Source organism: Lagenorhynchus albirostris, chromosome 1 (assembly GCF_949774975.1).
Source record: "Lagenorhynchus albirostris chromosome 1, mLagAlb1.1, whole genome shotgun sequence".
Classification (NCBI taxonomy): Eukaryota; Metazoa; Chordata; class Mammalia; order Artiodactyla; family Delphinidae; genus Lagenorhynchus; species Lagenorhynchus albirostris.
The window spans coordinates 92,349,624-92,370,710 of record NC_083095.1 but is presented as its reverse complement, the minus strand read 5'-3'; the positions used below and the strand labels follow the sequence as shown (position 1 = coordinate 92,370,710).

Genomic DNA, 21,087 nt, shown 5'->3' with positions numbered 1-21,087 from the left:
CACCAAATCACAACGATCTGCAGAACAACCATCAGTGAAAAAGACTAGAACTTACCAGAAAAGATCTTCTACAGCTAAAGACATAAAGAAGGAACCACAATGCGACTGATAGGAAGGGTGAACATGCAATATAATCAAATACCCTATCTCCTGGATGGGTGAACCACCAACTGGAGAATAATTATATTGCAGCAGTTTTCCCACAGGAGCAAGAGTTCTGAGCCCCACATCAGACTACCCAGTCAAGGGGTCTGGCACTGGGAAGATGAGCCCCCAGAGTATTTGGCTTTGAAGGCCAGTGGGGATTAATTGCAGGAGCCCCACAGGACTGTGTAAAAATAAAGACTTCACTCTTAAAGGGAACACACAATATCTCATGCACAACAGGACTCAGGGGAAAAGGAGTAATCTGATAGGCTCCTGAGCCAGACCTACCTGCTGGTCTTGGAGAGTCTCCTGGGGAAGTGGGGTAGGGAGGGAAGCTTTGTCTCACTCTGGGTACATAGACACTGGTGGCAGACATATTGAGGAGCATTGTTGGTAACTGATAGCTTGGCTCATTAGCTCGAAGACCTGGCCCCACCCAACAGCCTGCAGGCTCCAGAGCTGGGATGCCTTAGGCCAAACAACTAACTGGGCAGGGACACAGCCCCACCCATCAGCAGATAGGCTGCCTAAAGACCAAGGAGCCCAGAACTTCTTCTGCACCTGCCCCTAGACACCACCCAGTCCGCCAGAGGGTCTTGGCTGGTGGGTAGACCCAGCGCTACATACCAGTGAACAGGCACCAGCCCCTCCCGCTAGGAAGCTGGACCAAGCCTCTAGACCAGGCTTATCCACCAGGGGACAGACACCAGCAACAAGAAAACTGCAATCCCACAACACAGTTCAGACCCTACCCTGGGACCAGCTGGACCCTGGCCCATCCCACTAGCAAACCTGCACAACCTTCAGGACACCCTAGATCCCATACCCAACTGTGTCAGGGGCCAACACCTCCATCCCAGCAATGATCTGAAATGAGCTCTGGGATCCCTGGGCCCTGAAGCCAGACTCCAGGAACCAGCTCTGCCTACCAATAGACCAGAAGTAGCCCAGGATCTAGCTATACCTGCCAGGAGGTGGGCAACAGCCCCAGAGTCTTCAGGACCCTGATTCTGCCTATCAGTGAGCTACCACTAGCTCCAGGGACCCCTAGAATTCCACAACCAGCCATCTTGTGAACAGGCCTTGCTAAAGAGCAGCCAGCAGCATCCCAGCAAGGCAGGTCCTGGCAACCAACCAGAATAGGGGCCTGCCAGACCACCCACATAGTTATCCCATCACAACAGAAGGACCCATGTCACCCTCTTAGGTTGAATCCTTAGAGCATACAGCTTGGGTGACAAGAGGGTAGTGCACTGCTGGGATACATAGGATGCCTCCTACAGAAGGCCTCTTCTGCAAGGTCAAGAAACATAACCTACCACATACATAAAAATACAAATAGCAACTTAGACAAAAGGAGGCAGCATAGGAATATGATTCAGATGAAGGAAAAAGATAAAACCCCAGAAGAAGAACTAAGTGAAGTGAAGATAGGCAATCTACCTGAGAAAGAGTTCAGTATAATGATCATAAAGATGATCAAAGAACTTGGGAGGAGAATGGATGCAGAGAGCAAGAAGTTAGAAGTTTTTAACCAAGAGTTAGAAAATATAAAGAACAACCAAACAGAGATGAAGAATACAATAACTGAAATGAAAAACACACTAGAAGGAATAAATAGTAGACTAAATTATTTAGAAGAAAGGATCAGTGAGCTGGAAGACAGAGTAGTGGAAATCATTGCTGCTGAAGAGAAAAAAGACAAAAGAATGAAAACAAATGAGGACAGCTTAAGAGACCTATGGAACAACATCAAGTGCACTAATATTTACATTATAGGGGTCTGAGAAGGAGAAGAGAGAGAGAACAGGCCGGAGAAAATATTTGAAGAGGTAATAGCTGAAAATCTCCCTAACCTTGGAAAGGAAATAGTCACCCAAATCCAGGAAGCCCAAAGAGCCCCATACAGGATTAACCCAAAGAGGAACACACCACACATTGTAACCAAAATGAAAAAAAAAAGATAAAGAGAGAATACTAAAAGCAACAAGGGAAAACCAACAAATAATATACAAGGCAATCTCCATAAGGTTATCACCTAATTTTTCAGCAGAAACTCTGCAGGCCAGAAGGGAGTAGCACAATATATTTAAAGTGATGAAAGGGAAAACCTACGACCAAGAATACTCTATACAGCAAAGCTCTCATTCAGATTCTTTTTTTATTAATTTATTTTATTTTATTTATTTATTGGCTGTGTTGGGTCTTTGTTGCTGCGCATGGGTTTTCTCTCCTTGGGGCGAGCCGGGGCTACTCTTCATTGCATTGCATGGGCTTCTGATTGTGGTGGCTTATCTTGTTGTGGAGCATGGACTCTAGGGGCGCAGGCTTCCATAGCTGTGGCTCACGGGCTCAGTAGTGGCTCATGGGCTCTAGAGCTCAGGCTCAGTAGTTGTGATGCATGGGCTTAGTTGCTCCATGGCATGTGGGATCTTCCTGGACCAGGGCTCAAACCCATGTCCCCTGAATTGGCAGGCAGATTCTTAACCACTGCACCACCAGGGAAGGCCCTCTCATTCAGATTTGATGGAGAAATCAAAAGATTTACTGACAAGCAAAAGTTAAAAGAATTCAGCACCACCAAACCAGTTTTACAACAAATGTTAAAGGAAATTCTCTAGTTAAAAAAGAAAAGGCATCAAATAGAAACAAGAAAATTACAAAACATAAAAGCTTACCAGTAAAAGCAAACATACAGTAAAGATAGGAAATTATCTACAAAGAAAGCTAATAGGGAGGATAAAAGGCAAAAGTAGTAAAATCATCTGTATCCACAATAAGCAGTTAAGGGATACACAAAACAATGACATGTAAAATACGATAATAAAAACAAATTGTGAGGAGAGGAGAGTACAAGTGCAAGGTATTTAAAATGTATTGGAAATTAAGAGATCAGCAACTTAGAATGATCACGTATATATATAGACTGCTATACAAGAGCCTCAAGGTAAGTGCAAACCAAAATCTATAATAGATGTACACACAAAAAAGAAAGAGAAATCCAAACAAAACACTAAAGATAGTCATCAAACCAGAAAACAAGAGAAGAAGAAAGGGAAAAAAAACCTTGAAAAATTCCAAAACAATTAACAAAATGGCAATAAGAAAATACATATGGATAATTTCTTTAAATGTAAATGGATAAATGATCCAACCAGAAGACACAGACTGGCTGAATGGATACAAAAACAAGACTTGTATATTTGCTACCTACAGGAGACTCACTTCAGATCTAGAGACATACAGACTGAAAGTGAGGGGATGCAAAAAGGCATTCCACACAAATGGAAATCAAAAGAAAGCTGGAGTAGCAATACTTAAATCAGACAAAGTACACTTTGAAGACTGTTACAAGAGACAAAGAAGGATGTTACCTAAGGATGAAGGGATCAATCCAAGAAGAAGATATAACAACTATAAATCTATATGCACCCAACATAGGAGCACCTCAATATATAAGGCAAATATTAACAGACATAAAAGGACAAATTTACAGCAACACAATAATAATGGGGGACTTTAACACCCACTTACCTCAGTGGACAGATCATCCAGACAGAAAATCAATAAGGAAACACAGGCCTTAAATAACACATTACACCAAATGGACTAAAGAATATTTATAGAGCAATGCACCCCAAAACAGCTGAATACATATCCTTTTCAAGTTCACATGGAGCATTCTCCAGGATAGATTACATGCTGGGCCACAAAAAGCCTTGGTAAATTTAAGAAAATTGAAATCATATCAAGCATCTTTTCCAACCATAATGCTTTAAGGCTAGAAATCAACTACAAGAAAAAAACTGCAAAAAGCACATGTGGAGACTAAAAAGTATGCTACTAAACAATCAGTGGATCACTGAAGAAATCTAAATCAAAAAATACCTAGAGACAAATTAAAATGAAAACATGACAATCTAAAACCTATGGAACACAGCAGAAGCAGTTCTAAGAGAGAAGTTTATAGCAATACAATCTTACATCAGGAAACAATAAAAATCTCAAATAAACAACCTAACCTTACACCTAAAGCAACTAGAGAAAAAGAGCAAGCAAAGCTCAAAGTTTCATAGAAGGAAAGAGAGCATAAAGATCAGAGCAGAAATAAATGAAATAGAGACAAAAAATAATAGACAAGATGAATGAAACTAAAAGCTGGTTCTTTTCAAAGGTAAATAAAATTGATAAAACTTTAGTCAGACTCATCAAGAAAAAAAGGGAGAGGGCCCAAATCAATGAAATTTGAAATGAAAAAGGAGAAGTTACAACTGACACCACAGAAATACAAAGGATTATAAGAGACTACTACAAGCAACTATATGCCAATAAAATGGACAACCTGGAAGAAATGGACAAATTCTTAGAAAGGTACAACCTCCTAAAACTGAACCAGGAAGAAATAGAAAATATTACTAGACTAATTACTAGTTCTAAAATTGAATTAGTAATTTTAAAACTCCCAAAAGCAAAAGTCCAAGACCAGATGGCTTCACAAGCGAATTCTATCAAACATTTAAAGAAGAGTTAATACGCATTCTTCTGAAACTATTTCAAAAAATGGAGAGGAAGGAACACTTCTGAACTCATTCTGTGAGGCCACCATCACCCTGATACCAAAATCAGACAAAGATACCACAAAAAAAGAAAATTACAGGCCAATGTTACTGATGAACATAGATGCAAAAATCTTCAGTGGAATACTAGCAAACTGAATCCAACAGTACATTAAAAGGATAATACTCCATTATCAAGTGGGATTTATCCCAGGGATGCAAGGACTTTTCAATATTCACAAATCAATCAATGTGAAACACCACATTAACAAACTGAAGAATAAAAACATATGATCATAGATGCAAAAAAAGCTTTTGATAAAATTCAACATCCATTTATGATAAAAACTCTCCAGAAAGTGGGTATAGAGGGAACATACCTCAACATAATAAACGCCATATATGACAAACTCACAACTAACATCATACTCAGTGGTGAACAGCTGAAAGCATTTCCTCTAACATCAGGAACAAAGTGAGGATGTTCACTCTCACCACTTTTATTCAACATAGTATTGGAAGTCCTAGCCATAACAATCAGAGAAGGAAAAGGAATAAAAGGAATCCAAATTAGAAAAGAAAAAGTAGAACTGGCACTGTTTCCAGATGACATGATACTATACATAGAAAATCCTAAAGATGCTATCAGAAAACTGCTAGAGCTCATCAATGAATTTGGTAACGTTGCAGGATACAAAATTAATAGACAGAAATCTGTTGCATTTCTATACACTAACAAAGAAAGATCCGAAAGAGAAATTAAAGAAACAATCTCACTTACCATCACATCAAAAAGAATGAAATACCTAAGAATAAACCTACTTACGGAGGCAAAAGACATGTACTCTGAAAACTGTACGATGCTGATGAAAGAAATTGAAGACCACACAAACAGATGAAAGGTACACCATGTTCTTGGATTGGAAGAATCAATGTTAAAATGACCAAGCTACCCAAGGCAGTCTACACATTCAGTACAATCCCTATCAAATTACCAATGGCATTTTTCACAGAACTAGAACAAAATAGTTTTTAATTTGTATGGAAACACAAGAGACCCCGAATAGCCAAAGCAATCTTGAGAACAAAAGACGGAGCTGGAGGAATCAGGCTCCCTGACTTCAGACTATACTACAAAGCTACAGTAATCAAGACAGTATGGTACTGGCACAAAAACAGAAAGATAGATCAATGGAACAGGATAGAAAGCCCAGAGATAAACCCACGCACATATGGTCACCTTATCTTTGATAAAGGAGGCAGGAATGTACAGTGGAGAAAGGACAGCCTCTTCAATAAGTGGTGCTGGGAAAACTGGACAGGTACATGTAAAAGTATGAGATCAGATCACTCCCTAAATCCATACACAAAAATAAGCTCAAAATGGATTAAAACTGGACAGGTTTTAATAAGCTCAAAATGGATTAAAACTGGACAGGTACATGTAAAAGTATGAGATCAGATCACTCCCTAAATCCATACACAAAAATAAGCTCAAAATGGATTAAAACTGGACAGGTTTTAATAAGCTCAAAATGGATTAAAACTGGACAGGTACATGTAAAAGTATGAGATCAGATCACTCCCTAAATCCATACACAAAAATAAGCTCAAAATGGATTAAATCCATACACAAAAATAAGCTCAAAATGGATTAAAGACCTAAATGTAAGGCCAGAAACTATCAAACGCTTAGAGGAAAACATAGGCAGAACACTCTATGAGATAAATCACAGCTAGATCCTTTTTGACCCACCTCCTAGAGAAATGGAAATAAAAACAAAAATAAACAAATGGGACCTAATGAAACTTCAAAGCTTTGCACAGCAAAGGAAACCATAAACAAGACCAAAAGACAACCCTCAGAATGGGAGAAAATATTTGCAAATGAAGCAACTGACAAAGGATTAATCTCTAGAATTTACAAGCAGCTCATGCAGCTCAATAACAAAAAAACAAACAACCCAATCCAAAAATGGGCAGAAGACCTAAATAGACATTTCTCCAAAGAAGATATACAGACTGCCAACAAACACATGAAAGAATGCTCAACATCATTAATCATTAGAGAAATGCAAATCAAAACTACAATGAGATATCATCTCACACCAGTCAGAATGGCCATCATCAAAAAATCTAGAAACAATAAATGCTGGAGAGGGTGTGGAGAAAAGGGAACACTCTTGCACTGCTGGTGGGAATGTGAATTGGTACAGCCACTATGGAGCACAGTATGGAGGTTCCTTTAAAAACTACAAATAGAACTACCATATGACCCAGCAATCCCACTACTGGGCATATACCCTGAGAAAACTATAATTCAAAAAGAGTCATGGGCTTCCCTGGTGGCGCAGTGGTTGGGAGTCCGCCTGCCGATGCAGGGGACGCGGGTTCGTGCCCCGGTCTGGGAGGATCCCACGTGCCGCGGAGCGGCTGGGCCTGTGAGCCATGGCCGCTGAGCCTGCGCGTCCGGCGCCTGTGCTCCGCGGCGGGAGAGGCCACGATAGTGAGAGGCCCGCGTACCACAAAAAAAAAAAAAAAAAAAAAGAGTCATGTACCAAAATGTTCATTGCAGGTCTATTTACAGTAGCCAGGAGATGGAAATAACCTAAGTGTCCATCATCGGATGAATGGATAAAGAAGATATGCACATATATACAATGGAATATTACTCAGCCATAAAAAGAAACGAAATTGAGCTATTTGTAATGAGGTGGATGGACCTAGAGTCTGTCATACAGAGTGAAGTATGTCAGAAAGAGAAAGACAAATACCATATGCTAACACATATATATGGAATTTAAGGGAAAAAAATGTCATGAAGAACCTAGGGGTAAGACAGGAAGAAAGACACAGACCTACTAGAGAATGGACTTGTGGATATGGGGAGGGGGGAGGGTAAACTGTGACAAAGTGAAAGAGTGGCATGGACATATATACACTACCAAACGTAAAATAGATAGCTAGTGGGAATCAGCCGCATAGCACAGGGAGGTCAGCTCGGTGCTTTGTGAACACCTAGAGGGGTGGGATAGGGAGGGTGGGAGGGAGGGAGACGCAAGAGGGAAGAGATATGGGAACATATCTATATGTATAACTGATTCACTTTGTTATAAAGCAGAAACTAACACACCATTGTAAAGCAATTATACTCCAATAAAGATGTGAGAAAAATAAATAAAAAGTATAGTGACAACTTCAAATGCTGGCGAGTACGTAGAAAAATTATATCACATCACTGGTGGGAAAATAAAATGGTTTAGCCACTCTGAGAAAAAACAAACAAACAAAAAAGAACATAAATATTTACAAATGTTATATCCTCTTGTTGAAATGACTCCTTTATCATATAATGACCTTCTTTATTTCTTATTAGAGTCTTTGCCTTAAAGTCTATTTTCCCTGATAAGAGTGTAGGTATCCAAGTTTCTTTTTGTTTCCATTTGCATGGAATATCTATTTCCATGCCTTCACTTTATCTATGTGTTTCCTTACATGTGAAGTGAATCTCTTGTAGGCAGTGTATATATTGGTCTTGGTTTTTTTGTTTTGTTTTGTTTTGTTTTTAATCCATTTAGCCACTCTGTGTCTTTTGATTGGGGAACTTAGTCCATTTACATTTAAAGTAATTATTGATATGTATGTACTCTTTACCATTTTGTTAATTGTTTTCTGGCTGCTTTTAAATTCCTTTATTCCTTTCTTCTTCTCTTGCTCTCTTCATTTGTGACTTGGTGATAATTTTTAGTGGCATGCTTAGATTCCTTTCTCTTTATCTTTTATGTATCTACTATAATGTTTTGCTTTGTGATTACCATGAGGCTTATGTAAAATAACATATCTATAACAGTCTATTTTAAGTTGACAAGTTAAGTTCAAACACATTCTAAAGCTCTACATTTTTACTCCTCCCGCTTGTTTTGTTTTTGATGTCACAGTTTCTTTTTATCTTGCATATTCATTAACAAGTTATAGTAGTTGTAGTTATTTTTACTACTTTTGTCTTTTAACCTTTGTACTAGAATTATAAGTGATTAACTCATCACCTTTATAACATTAGATTTTTCTGAATTTTACTATATGTTTACCTTTACCAGTGAGATTTGTACTTTCATATGTTTTTCTATTTCTGATTAGCACTTTCATTTCAGCTTAAAGAAGTCCCTTCAGCCTTTCCTGGAAGGCCAGTTTAGTGGTCATAAATTCCTTCACCTTTTGCTTGTCTGGAAAACTATTTGAAAACTATTTATCTCTCCTTCAATTCTGTAGGACAACTTGGCTGAGTAGAGAATTCTTGGTTAGTAGGTTTTGTTTGTTTGTTTTGTTTTGTTTTCAGCACTTTGAATATATTGTGCCACTTCCTTCTGGCCTGCAAAGTTTCTGCTGAAAAACCTGCTGATAGTCTTATGGAGGGTTCCTTTCCACATAACAAGTTGTTTTTCTGTTGCTGCTTTTAAGATTCTCTCCTTGTCTTTAAGTTACGACAGTTTAATTATAATGTGTCTTGGTGTGGGTCTCTTTGGCTCATATTATTTGGAATTCTCTAGGCTTCCTAGATCTGAATGTCTATTTCCTTCCCCAGGTTAAGGAAGTTTTCAGCTATTATTTCTTCAAATGTTCTGCCCCTTTCTCTCTCTCTTCTCCTTCTAGGACCCCTATAATGCAAATGTTGGTCTGTTTAATGTCCCACAAGTCGCTGAAGCTATCTTCACTTTTTAAATTTTTTTTCTTTTTACTTCTTTGATTGGATGAATTCCATTGCCCTGTGTTTGAGTTTGCTAATTCTTTTTTCTGGCTTTGTCTAGCCTGCTGTTGATCCCCTGTAATGTATTTTTCAGTGCAGGTATTCTTCAGCTCTGTGATTTCTGTTTGGTACTTTCTTGTATTTTCTATTTCTGTTGAAGCTATCATTCTGTTCATGCATTGTTCTCCTGACCTCAGTGAGCATCTTTTTTTTTTAATTTAATTTTTTAACTAATTAACATTTTTTCTGTTTCTGTAGTTTATTGATATATAATATTATGTATGGCCTGCATGAAGTTTAATTTTGCTAAGATATATGAGTTATTCGCATCTGAGAAAGACTATTAGAATAAAAACTACAAAAGTGGATAAAGGTAACCATACTTACTTGCATAAGTGTCTCCCTTTTAAGAGATTTAATATCCCTAAAATGAAAAGGGGGTAATTATGAAAATGAAATTTTCCCAGCGTTGGTGTAGTAAGACTGGAATATTTTGTCACTAGTGAAATTTCTAAAGACTTAATAAGAACAGTTGAGACATGCTTTCTCATAGTTTTATCAAGTAGAGTCAATATCGGTGTTCCCAGTGACCTTCCCTAGCATTCAGAGATGCTGAGAACAGAGGAGATATAAAAACTATAATCAGGGACAAAATTAATATTTTTACCTAAAACAAATCAACAGATTAGAGGAATGCAGGGGGATAAAAGCTAGTAAATTCAGTGATTTTAAGATTACTTATTACTCATCATATCAGGGTGGGGTTTTTCCTTTACATATGATTTTTTTCTTTGACTCTTTTACTTCTAAACTTTCTTTGCTTTGTGTTTTTCATTAATCTCTTACTTTTTATGTCTATTGCTGTTACTCCAAGCCTAGAATCTTTGCCTGATATTAATCTGTTGACAGTAATTTTACAACAAAATTCAAGCAATCTTCTAAGGCTTTTATTGTGGGTGTGGTAGACAGGTAGAGGTCCTTTTGTCATTAGTAACATATCTGTTCATAACGGCTAGAAGTTAAGTAATAGCACCTAAATATGTATTTAAGAATGATTCAAAATTGAACATGTTTTATTTTTAATCATTCCTCCCAAAAGGAATATTTTTATCCATTTCTTATTTATCTTTTCAGTGTTTCTTTATACAAATGAAGGAAAATACAATAGATATTTGATTCTTCTTATTCTTTCCCTTTTACACTGAATGTAGTATATTGTATACATTGTATACATTCTTTCCCGTTTACACTGAGTAGTATATTTTATATATTGTATACATTCAATCAAGTAATATGCTCTCTTCACTGTTCTGCAACTTGCTTTCCTCACTTTAATAGATGACCTGTTGATATCTTCACATCTGTATGGAGAGCTTGCTCATTTTTTTTTTTTTACAGCTTATAGTATTCCATCAAATAGGAGTGCCATAGTTTTTTCAACCAGTACCTGACTGCTAAATGCACAGGTTGTTTATAATCTCTAAATTTTACATATTATGCTATAATCATTAAACCCGTACCTATATTTTTTGTGCTTATGTAGAAGATTGTGTAGAATATATTCTCAGGAGAGGGATTGCTGAGTCAAAGAAAAATGTCTGTATTATTGGTAGATAAGGTCAGATTCTTCTCCATAATGGGTTGTATGCTTTTGAGCAAGTTTTAAAGTAGAGAAATTATATGGTTCATTACCTTTCTTGCCCATTCTAACTCCCAACTTAATCTAACTTTGGTTCCACTCAAAATTTTAGAATACAGATTCCTTGCTAACTAGTTCTTTAATCTCTGCCAGAGATAAATGCCTACTTGCCTCCAGTATTTCAAGCTAGTATCTAATATCTTTTAATGGGTAATGTCAAAAATCAATTCAAGTGACTTTCTTCAACTCTTCTAGCTTTGTCATCAGCATCACAATCTGTAGATCTGATTTGTCTACCTGGTAAGTGGTAATAATTGTCAGTGCCAGAATCTAGTACAAACTTCTCAGCTTACCTGTTTTCTCTGCTCTACATTAAGATATCCTTAATAATTAGCATATGCTTTTAGGCTGACTGACATGGCTGATTAAATCATATAGTTCTCCTTTAAGACAAGACTCCCTGGGTAGCCTCATGCATATTTACACTGGTTGCACTGAAAAATTACCAAGTCTTTCCTTATCTGGGTATGTTTCAGTATATGGAAAAGGTAGACTCTAGCATGCAGAGACCTAAGCCTCCTATTGCATTTAACTAGAGGGTCATGGAAAGAGCTCTGAAATCAGAAGCAAAAGACCTAGGTCTGCATTCTCCTCCTGTACTGTTTTTTTTTTAATTACAGCTTTATTGATGTAGTTCATATACCATACAATTCACCCATTTAAAGAATACAATTCAGTGGTTTTTATTAGATTCATAGATGTGAACAACTATCACCTTAGAGCAAAACTTACTCTTAGAAAAAGTCATAGTTTCCTTAACTTTAGTTTTCTAATCTATAAATTGTGGGAAATGTTACTTAGCTCATAAAATGGTTTGTGAGGATGATGTGAAATAGTGTACATGAATGAATTTGAAAATTCTAAAGCCCTGTTAGGTAAAATGAGATGGAATATTCATTTCCTTTGACTCGGACAAGCTATAACAATATCCTAACCGTCTCTCATGCATTTTTACCTCTCTGCATGTTTAAGGTGCATTGCTGGGAAAAAGAAGGGGTATCATGCCTTTTGTGAAGAAAGAAAGAATTTAAGAAAATATTTTATTTTCTGTTTTAGATATAGACTTCAATATGACAAAAATTTTAAAGAATCCAGAAGGATATACAATGCCTGCATCCAAGGAAGAATCAAGATTATCAGGACTACCAACAAAGGTTTGGAGTATAATAATTATAAAAAATGTCCTTCTTTAATTTCCAATATAATTAATTGAACAGGTTGCACATGGACAATGTTGGTTATTATGCTCTTGATATATATTTTAGAAAAAAATTAATAATCAGAAGAGATTTATTGGAGAGGTTAATCTTTTTTTTTTTTTTTTGGAGAGGTTAATCTTAATATTAAAGTCATATTTATTTCTGAAACTATCCTCATCTCTAAGGAAAACGAATAGCGTTTATCTTTTCCTCATACTTCGGGCACTGCTTCTCCTTGGGTTGACATACAGACATGGCTCTGATCTCAATAAGCATCAAAGTGCAGAGAAAACTTCAATGGCATTTTCAGCAGTGGTTGACCTGTCCCCACTCCTTAAACCATGGTCCCGGAATAAATTACCATATATAGGTACTGTTGATCTTAAGTCTTGAATACTTGCTGTTTCCACATTTTTGAAGGTGCCTCCCAAACAGAGAACCTATGGATTTGCCACCTTGTGTTGCTTTAGCCAAGATTTGATGAGACCGTTGGCTTGAACTTCTGAATTTGATCTCTTAACTTGTTAGCCAATTGGGTTTTAAATCTGTTGCAGACTTTTTTGTTAAAATTTTGTCTGAATTATCTAGTCAGGTCTGACCGTTATTTTAAATTTTAAATTATGCCTATACAAAAACCACTTTCTGAAAGTCAGTATTCATATATTTCCTGGTCTTTAATAATCCAGGTATATAGAATCTCTTCCAACCTTCACAGTGCTGCCAAGGATGTCCATACTTAGGATAGAAATTGGCGACTCTAGGAGTCCATTTGGGGTAGATGGCAATATTGCACCATTTTGGCTGCAGGGGGCGGGAGGCAGGGGAGTGCATTCTATTACTTTTCCATGATTGCTAAATTTAGAAATCAAGGAAATGTAATAGAAATTGTATATATGATCTTCAGCAAGCACTAAAAATGGTCTTTAATAGTTTGTTTACAAGTTGAAGAAATATGGACAGATGGATTTGTAACTGACAATAACTTTTCTCAGATATCACTGTTAAAAGATAGAAAGCAAATTGCAGATATGTCTTTGGTAGTACACCGTATTGCTGCATCATTGGCCCTGTCTCATGCACAATATTTTATCAACAACTTTGATAAAAATATGGTTGCCATTTTTCATTAGCCATGTAGAAGTCATAAAACCTGGAAGAATTATGAATATAGTGGAACACCAAAAGTTTACAACAGGCTGGAGTAACAGGCCTGATCTTAGAAGATAAACTGTTACTGTGGAAAAAGTATAGAGGTCCAGAATTACAACTGCATAAGTACAGGTTAATAAAGCCTTGCCTTGGAGGCCTCTGAAAATATTTGGGAATCGCTTTTAACAGTAAGCTCTGTATATGTCAAAAGTAGAACGTTGTTGACCCCAAAATCTACTGTATTCATGGGCTGTTTAAACATGTGGAATCTACTCTGTGCTGATTAGACAATAATTATGTATTACGTTCATTCTGGAGCCCTGCTTTCAATCTGCTCTCGCCTGATTGAACTACGCTTAAAAAAAAATCAGTTTCTCATAGAGGAAGAAGGATCTGTGTACTGTGATTTTCTTAGTTTAAAACTGGTAACTGCAGAAAAAGAACAGGAATGTCTGTTTCTAAAACTTCAGTAAGATAGAGTTTCTATCTTATAATACACCAGGCAAAAGCCAGGAAAATGCTTGGTGCGGTTTTGCATGCAAGTTTTAAGATCAGGCTAGTTATAACCTGATGTGAATTGTCATGGGAGACTATGGTGAAGTAAATGATTTACATCACAGAAAAAACAGCTGATATTGACATCATTTTCACCATCAAAGAACTGCTTTTGATTACAATATTACCACTATTTGAAATAATTTTGGAGCAGCTATGAATGAATACAATGAAAAATTGACCATAAGCAAACAAAACACAAGAGAATTTTACATATCAGTAAAAACAAATGAGAATAAAATCTTACTTCCCCACAAAGAGTGGAATCAACAATAAATCTCTCATCTAGGTGTTATAAAAATTGAGGAAAGACTTAACATATGAGTAGTTGCTATACTTGCATCCCACAAGAAGTCAATAGTAGAATATTGAAGCAATTATAATTATGGTGATGGTTTCCTTGACACAGAATTCGTGGTCAAAGTTTCTTTCATCAGCACTGTGATGGGCTTCTAGCCTCTTTGTTCTGATGAGAAGTCACCTTGTTAACCTTATTGGGGTTCTCTTATATGTTGTTTTTCTCTTGCTGCTTTTGAGATTTTTCTTTTTGTCTTCGTCTTTCAACACTTTGACTATGACGCATCTAGATGTGAATTTATCCTACTTGGAGGTAAGCTTCTTGGATGTGTTTTTCATAAAACTTGGAAAGTTTCAGTCATTATTTCCTCATATTTTTTCCTGCCCCTTTTTCTGGGGCTCTGCTCATTCTTTTCTCTTTCTGTTCTTCAGATAGAATGATCTCTATTGGCCTGTCTTCATGCTAAAAGACTAGCAGAGCCCTACGGCACATACCCATAGTCTCATACTTTAGTAAATTACTTTAATTAAGATGCCTTGCAGAATTTCCCTTTATTTGTTTTAATATACCAGATAATAATTGTATTTATGGTTATAATGCAGTTATATTTTATTTACAGTTCTTTAAAAATACACAAGCGTAATAATTGGTTCATTTTTTTTTCCTACCCCTTACAGTCCCATTATAGCAGTAGTGGCCCAGAGTTTAAGCGTGTTCTCTTCAATTTTGGAGGTCAGAGTCCACTGATTTTATATTATCTTAGGATGCATGAGCTAGCTGGTATTTCCAAAGCCTCGAGACAAGTCAAGATTAAACTCACTGAAATATTGAAAGAACCATATCCTTTTTTAAGCTTTGCTTTAATATGATGTTTCCAAAATATTCAAAACTTTTAACTTTTTTTAATGTCTCAGTTAAGAAAAAAATTTTAATGCATTTTGTAACTAATGCTTTACTTAGCATTTAATTACATTCAAAACTTTTCATAGCATGTTTGGCTAAAAGTATTTTCTCTTTTAGTTCTAAGGCTGTGATTTTACATGTAAGAAAAATAAAACAAACGTAAAACCCAGGAACTTAAAAAAACCAATATATTTAGCTCTTTAGTAAAAGACTATTTTTACAACTTTACTGTTAAGTGTTCAGTTTCAAACATTTGTCAGAACTATGGGTCATGGACTTCTAGGTTTCTCCAGAAGAAAGTTTCAAATGTGCCTTAGCTATGTAATCATTTGTTCTAATGAAAATTTATTAGAAAGCTTATTGTATAAAATATAATATAAATGAAATTGGAGCTCTTTGGTTGTAGCAGGGGTATCTGTTTACATTCTTGTGCCCCCTCTGCATAACCCATCCTGGCCCAGGTCTCACTAGGGACTTGGATGAACCCCAAGAGATCCAGTACAGTGGTCTCCAAACTGGGGTATACACAGCTCTGGGTGGAAAATAAATAAATAAATAAATAAATAAATAAATAAATATTTCTATCTTTAAAAATAAAAAAGAAATTGCACTTTACTAATATTTAGTAGACAGGTACCCTCACTCAGTTGATATTTCAGTCTGCACTCTGTTGAGAGATAGTAATAGCATGTTTGCTCTTGTGTTGTCTGAGTTTCACAACATATTGCTGTTTTCTTTGGGTGGTTAAGAGGATTTATAGATTATATCATTTGGTTTAACTAAATTGACACTTACTAGTGGACCAGTGCTTTAAAAGTTTTCTGAAAAGAAATATTATTCAGCCATAAAAAAGAACAAAATAATGCCATTTGCAGCCACATGGATGGATCTAGAGATTGTCGTATTGAGTGAAGTAAGTCAGACAGAGAAAGACAAATATCATATGATATTGCTTATATGTGGAATCTAAAAAAATGGTACAAATGAACTTTTTTACAAAACAGAAATAGAGTCACAGATGTAGAAAAGAAACTTATAGTTACCAAGAGGAAAAGGTGGGTAGGATAAATTGGGAGATTGGGATTGACATATACACACTACTATATATAAAATAGATAACTGATAAGAACCTACTGTATAGCACAGGGAACTCTAAACTTTGTAATGACCTATATGGGAAAAGAATCTAAAAGAGAGTGGATATCTGTATATGTATAACTGATTCACTTTGCTGTGGAGCAGAAACTAACACAACATTGTAAATCAACTATACTCCAATAAAAATTAATTTAAAAAATAAAAAGCATTTGTTCAAAAAAAAGAACGGTGTGGTATACACAATGGAATACTACTCAGCCATAACAAAGAATGAAATAATGCCATCTGCAACAACATGGATGAACCTAGAGATTATCATACTAAGTGTAGTAAGCCAGACAGAGAAAGACAAATATCATATGATATCACTTACCTGTGGAATCTGAAAAATGATGCAAATGAACTTATTTACACAACAGAAATAGACTCACAGACATAGAAAACAAACTTATGGTTACCAAAGGGGAAAAGTGGGGGGTCATGAACTAGGAGTTTGGGATTAACATATACACACTTCTATACGTAAAATAGTAAACAACAAGGACATACTGTATAGCACAAGGAACTATACTCAATATTTTGTAATAACCTATAATGGAAAAGAATCTAAAAAAGAATACATATGTGTGTGTTTGTGTGCGTGTGTGTATGTGTGTGTGTTTGTATCTGAATCACTTTGCTGTGCACCTAAAACTAACACAATATTGTAAATCAACTATATTTCAATAAAAATTTTTTTAAAGAGGAAAAAAGAAATAGTGTCCTGAAAAGAAACTTTGGATTGATGATAATATTTATAATGCAAGAATAATTTTTTTAAAAAAACACAGAATGATATCTCCTCTATTCCTTGAAGGAGCTCTTTTTCAGCTACACTAAGAGACAAAATTAGTGGTGATCCAATCAGTTCTGCCAAGATGTAGGCCAAAAAAAAATAAAAATTTTCAAAAATATCAATTGAAATATGGACATACATCATTATTATAAACAGTGAACCTAGCCCTAAGTGTATGTTATACTTTTCAATATTAGCAAATGATAGTATGATGCCAGTTTAATTTGCAAGGCATTTGTAAACCAACTGTCTAGACATCAATATAAATCTCTATAATTTGAGGATAAAAGGTTTGGTGTACCAAAAATAAATGTAGTGTTAAATTTTATTTTTTTTAATATTTTATTTCATCTCACTGTTTTCTATCCATAGACTGCATATCTTTTACACTATGCATAATATATAAATATAGATTGATATGTATATAATTTATAAATTTAAAACTATATCTATGAGGGAGTGTGCTCACATAGCTTTTACTCATGGGATACATGATCCAGGAAGTGTGGAGAACACTGCCTTAGCAGATTCTCAAAATTCTTCCCAGGACACTTCTCCCATATTTCAGTCAAGACAACCTCCAGAGTCTCACTGACCACAGGCACATGGAATTAACTTGGATGGCTCTGGAACACAAGGAGAAAGCAAACTACAGAGCTAAATCAGTCTGTTTTGAGACTTGTAACTTAAGGATTTTCATCAACCTTGGATTATTCAAACAAATGGTTAAATACAAAATTTTTAGATGTCTAGAAGTGAAATTTGAAAGCTATGAAAACCATTCATAATAGATTACTTTTATTTTTAACTAATTTTTATTGTGATTATAAAAATATCAGTCTTTGTGTTTATATTTCTGATGGGCATGGATTTGTCCAACAACAATACAAGGATTCATAACACCAGTTCACTGAGAATGTGGGAAGAGTATGAGTATATGTGGGGGTGGGGAAAGGAGGAAATGGATATCTAGAGCATGAAATCTTTTAGGAGAGTGTTTCATTCCATAAAGATCAGAAAGAAATCACCACTTAGAAAATAATGGGTCTGGACAAAACTATAATTCAAAAAGGTAAATGCACTATTATGTTCATAGCAACAGTATTCACAATAGCCAAGACGTGGAAACAACCTAGGTGTCCATCGACAGATGAATAGATAAAGAAGATGTGGCACATATATACAATGGAATGCTACTCAGCCATAAAAAGAATGAAATAATGCCATTTGCAGCAAGTTAGATGGACCTAGAGATTATCATACTAAGTGAAGTAAGCAGAAAGAGAAAGACAAATACCATATGATATCACTTATATGTGGAATCTAAAATAGAACACAAGTGAACTTATCTATGAAACAGGAACAGACTCACAGACATAGAGAACAGACCTGTGGTTGCTGGGGGTGGGGAGGTGGTGGTGCTGGAGGGAGGGACGGATTGGGAGTTTGGGATTCACAGATGTAAACTATCTATTATATATAGTATGGATAAACAACAACGTGCTACTGTATAGCACAGGGAACTATATTCAATATGCTGTGATTAAACCATAATGGAAAATAATATGAAAAATAATGTGTATATTTGTATAACTGAATCACTTTGCTGTGCAGCACAAATTAACACAACATTGTACATCAACTACACTTCAATAAAATAAATTTAAAAAAAGAAAGTAATGGGGCTTTCCATGATGCTTTCTGAGCTTGTAAAATGTAATGCCCGCTGATAAGAAAAAATATTCCTAGATCTAATGATGAACAAAGTGATAATGATGCCTCACATTCATCAGCACTTTACAGTTTTTCAAAACATTTATTGAATCTTCCTATGTATCATTGCAAGAAATGACAAGACTCCTGGGGCAGTGGACAGAGCAGACACCCATCACAGCCACTTTACAGATGAGGGAACCAAAGCTCAAAGAGGGTAAGTAGCTTACCCAGGTGATTCATGCAGCAGAGCTGGCAACAGAGTCTACCATTCCCTGAGCCATGCATACTTTTCTGACATGACGATCCAGGCTAGAATTCTCCTTGAGCGTGATACTAGTGGTTGGTGGCAGAGCCCGGTAATGTTTTCTCCAAGACCTTTTTTCTAAAATATTTTTTCTTTTTTTTAATTTATTTTTTATTGAAGTATAGTTGATTTACAATGTTGTGTTAATTCCAAGAACTTGATAGCTACTAATGAAATTTGTGTCCAGAGTTCCCATAATTATCTATGATGACTGTATGATCACTGAGTTTATCTCTTTCTCACTGAAATTTTACATTGAAGCTATTCAGAATATAGAACATTTTTATTAGTTTTTCTCAGGGCTTACTGGAGTCCTCTGGCTTTCCTGAAGTGGAAAAATAACACTTTTTAGCTAATGCATCTATACAGAGTGAAGGAGTAGGAGAAAGTAGAGAAAGTGGAGGAGTTAAATAACAAAAAAGACCAATATAATTCATCATATTTGGGCTTGGCAAACTCTAAAATGGTCCCCAATGATCCCCACCTTCTGGTTCATGCCCTTGTGTGATTCCCTCCCATTGGGTATGGGCTGAACCTATAACTTGCTTCTAACAAATAGGATATGGCAAACACAATGGAATGTCACTTCTGAGATTCAGCTACAAAAAGACTGACATCAGTCCTGCTCGACTTTCTCTCCCGTTGTGGAGCACAGGCTCCGGACGCACAGGCTCAGCAGCCATGGCTCACGGGCCCAGCCGCTGTGCGGCATGTGGGATTGTTCAGGACCCGGGCACGAACACGCATCCCCTGTATCGACAGGCAGACTCTCAAAACCACTGAGCCACCAGGGAAGCCCTGACAGGACTTTTAACGTACACTTATAAGGAAAATAATGAACTTTTTTTTACTAGATAATGTACATTAAATCATTATTAGTAGAAAATTTGAATTTTTAAATGAATAGTCTTTGAATTTCTTTTTTAAAAACTTGATTACTTAGTACTAGAGTTATAAGTAAAACTAAAAAGAAAAACTGACTTCTAGGACCCAGAGCTGAATGTGTAGTACGTTTTTAAACTGGGAAGAATCTTGTGCAAAATATATTTGGAGCTCCTAATTTTCCCATCTTACATTGCCTGCATTTTTGTAAACTACCTCAACTCCTTTATGTATTGAGAGTAAACTACCAAATAACCAAAAGTCTAATAATTGTTTTACATGTTTCACAAATTATTTATTTAAAAAAAAGAAAAAAAGGAAGACTCGGGAACAAAATGTTTGGTCTCATTAAAAAGTAAAATTTATAGGCTGTATCTGTATTTCTAACTTGAGTTTAGAATGTTCGTTCACATTTTTTTTTTTTTGCAGTTTGGGAAAAATCTGAACTTAAGGCTGTGTCACAATGAGGCTATTGTGTTACTGTAAACACATGCTCCCACCATCACACATATATACAGACTTTTTAACATGTAAAAACTGTCCAGAGTCAGATAATTCAACTCTACAATTAAAAATAATATGGGATATATCAACATTTATCCCAGCATAAAAATAAAAGCTATATGAAGAAACCATCTGTTGTGAATTATGTGTGATGTGGGAGAAGCAAATAGTCAATGAGGAAAAACGGAAAAGAAAGAAACCCTGAGACTCATATAAGGTCACCAGCTCTGTATAACACTCCGTCTTCACACAGAATCTAGTGGGAAACTCTTTAGAGCCATGTGCAACTTCCTTTCACTTTTATTTATAAAAAGATTTCCAATAATCTTTGCAACACATGCATATATAGATTTTTTTCTCACTAATATGTGAATAACAACTTGTGAGTTGTTACTAAAAGTTACTATGAATGGTATTTTTCATTTCAAGTCAGTTACATTTCAAGTTAGTTAACATATACTAAGGGTTTGGTAATCAGATTTTTAAAAGGATACATTT

General features: G+C 35.9%; 1 protein-coding gene across 1 annotated transcript in view; it reads left to right on the top strand.

The window, feature by feature from the left end:
- FAM227B (family with sequence similarity 227 member B) overlaps positions 1-21,087 on the top strand; it is a 253,390-nt gene that overhangs the window by 180,172 nt on the left and 52,131 nt on the right. Inside the window, exons 10-11 of the mRNA XM_060164305.1 lie at positions 12,203-12,300; positions 15,025-15,185. Coding sequence (XP_060020288.1) covers positions 12,203-12,300; positions 15,025-15,185 — 259 coding nt within the window. The remainder of the gene's footprint in view (positions 1-12,202; positions 12,301-15,024; positions 15,186-21,087) is intronic.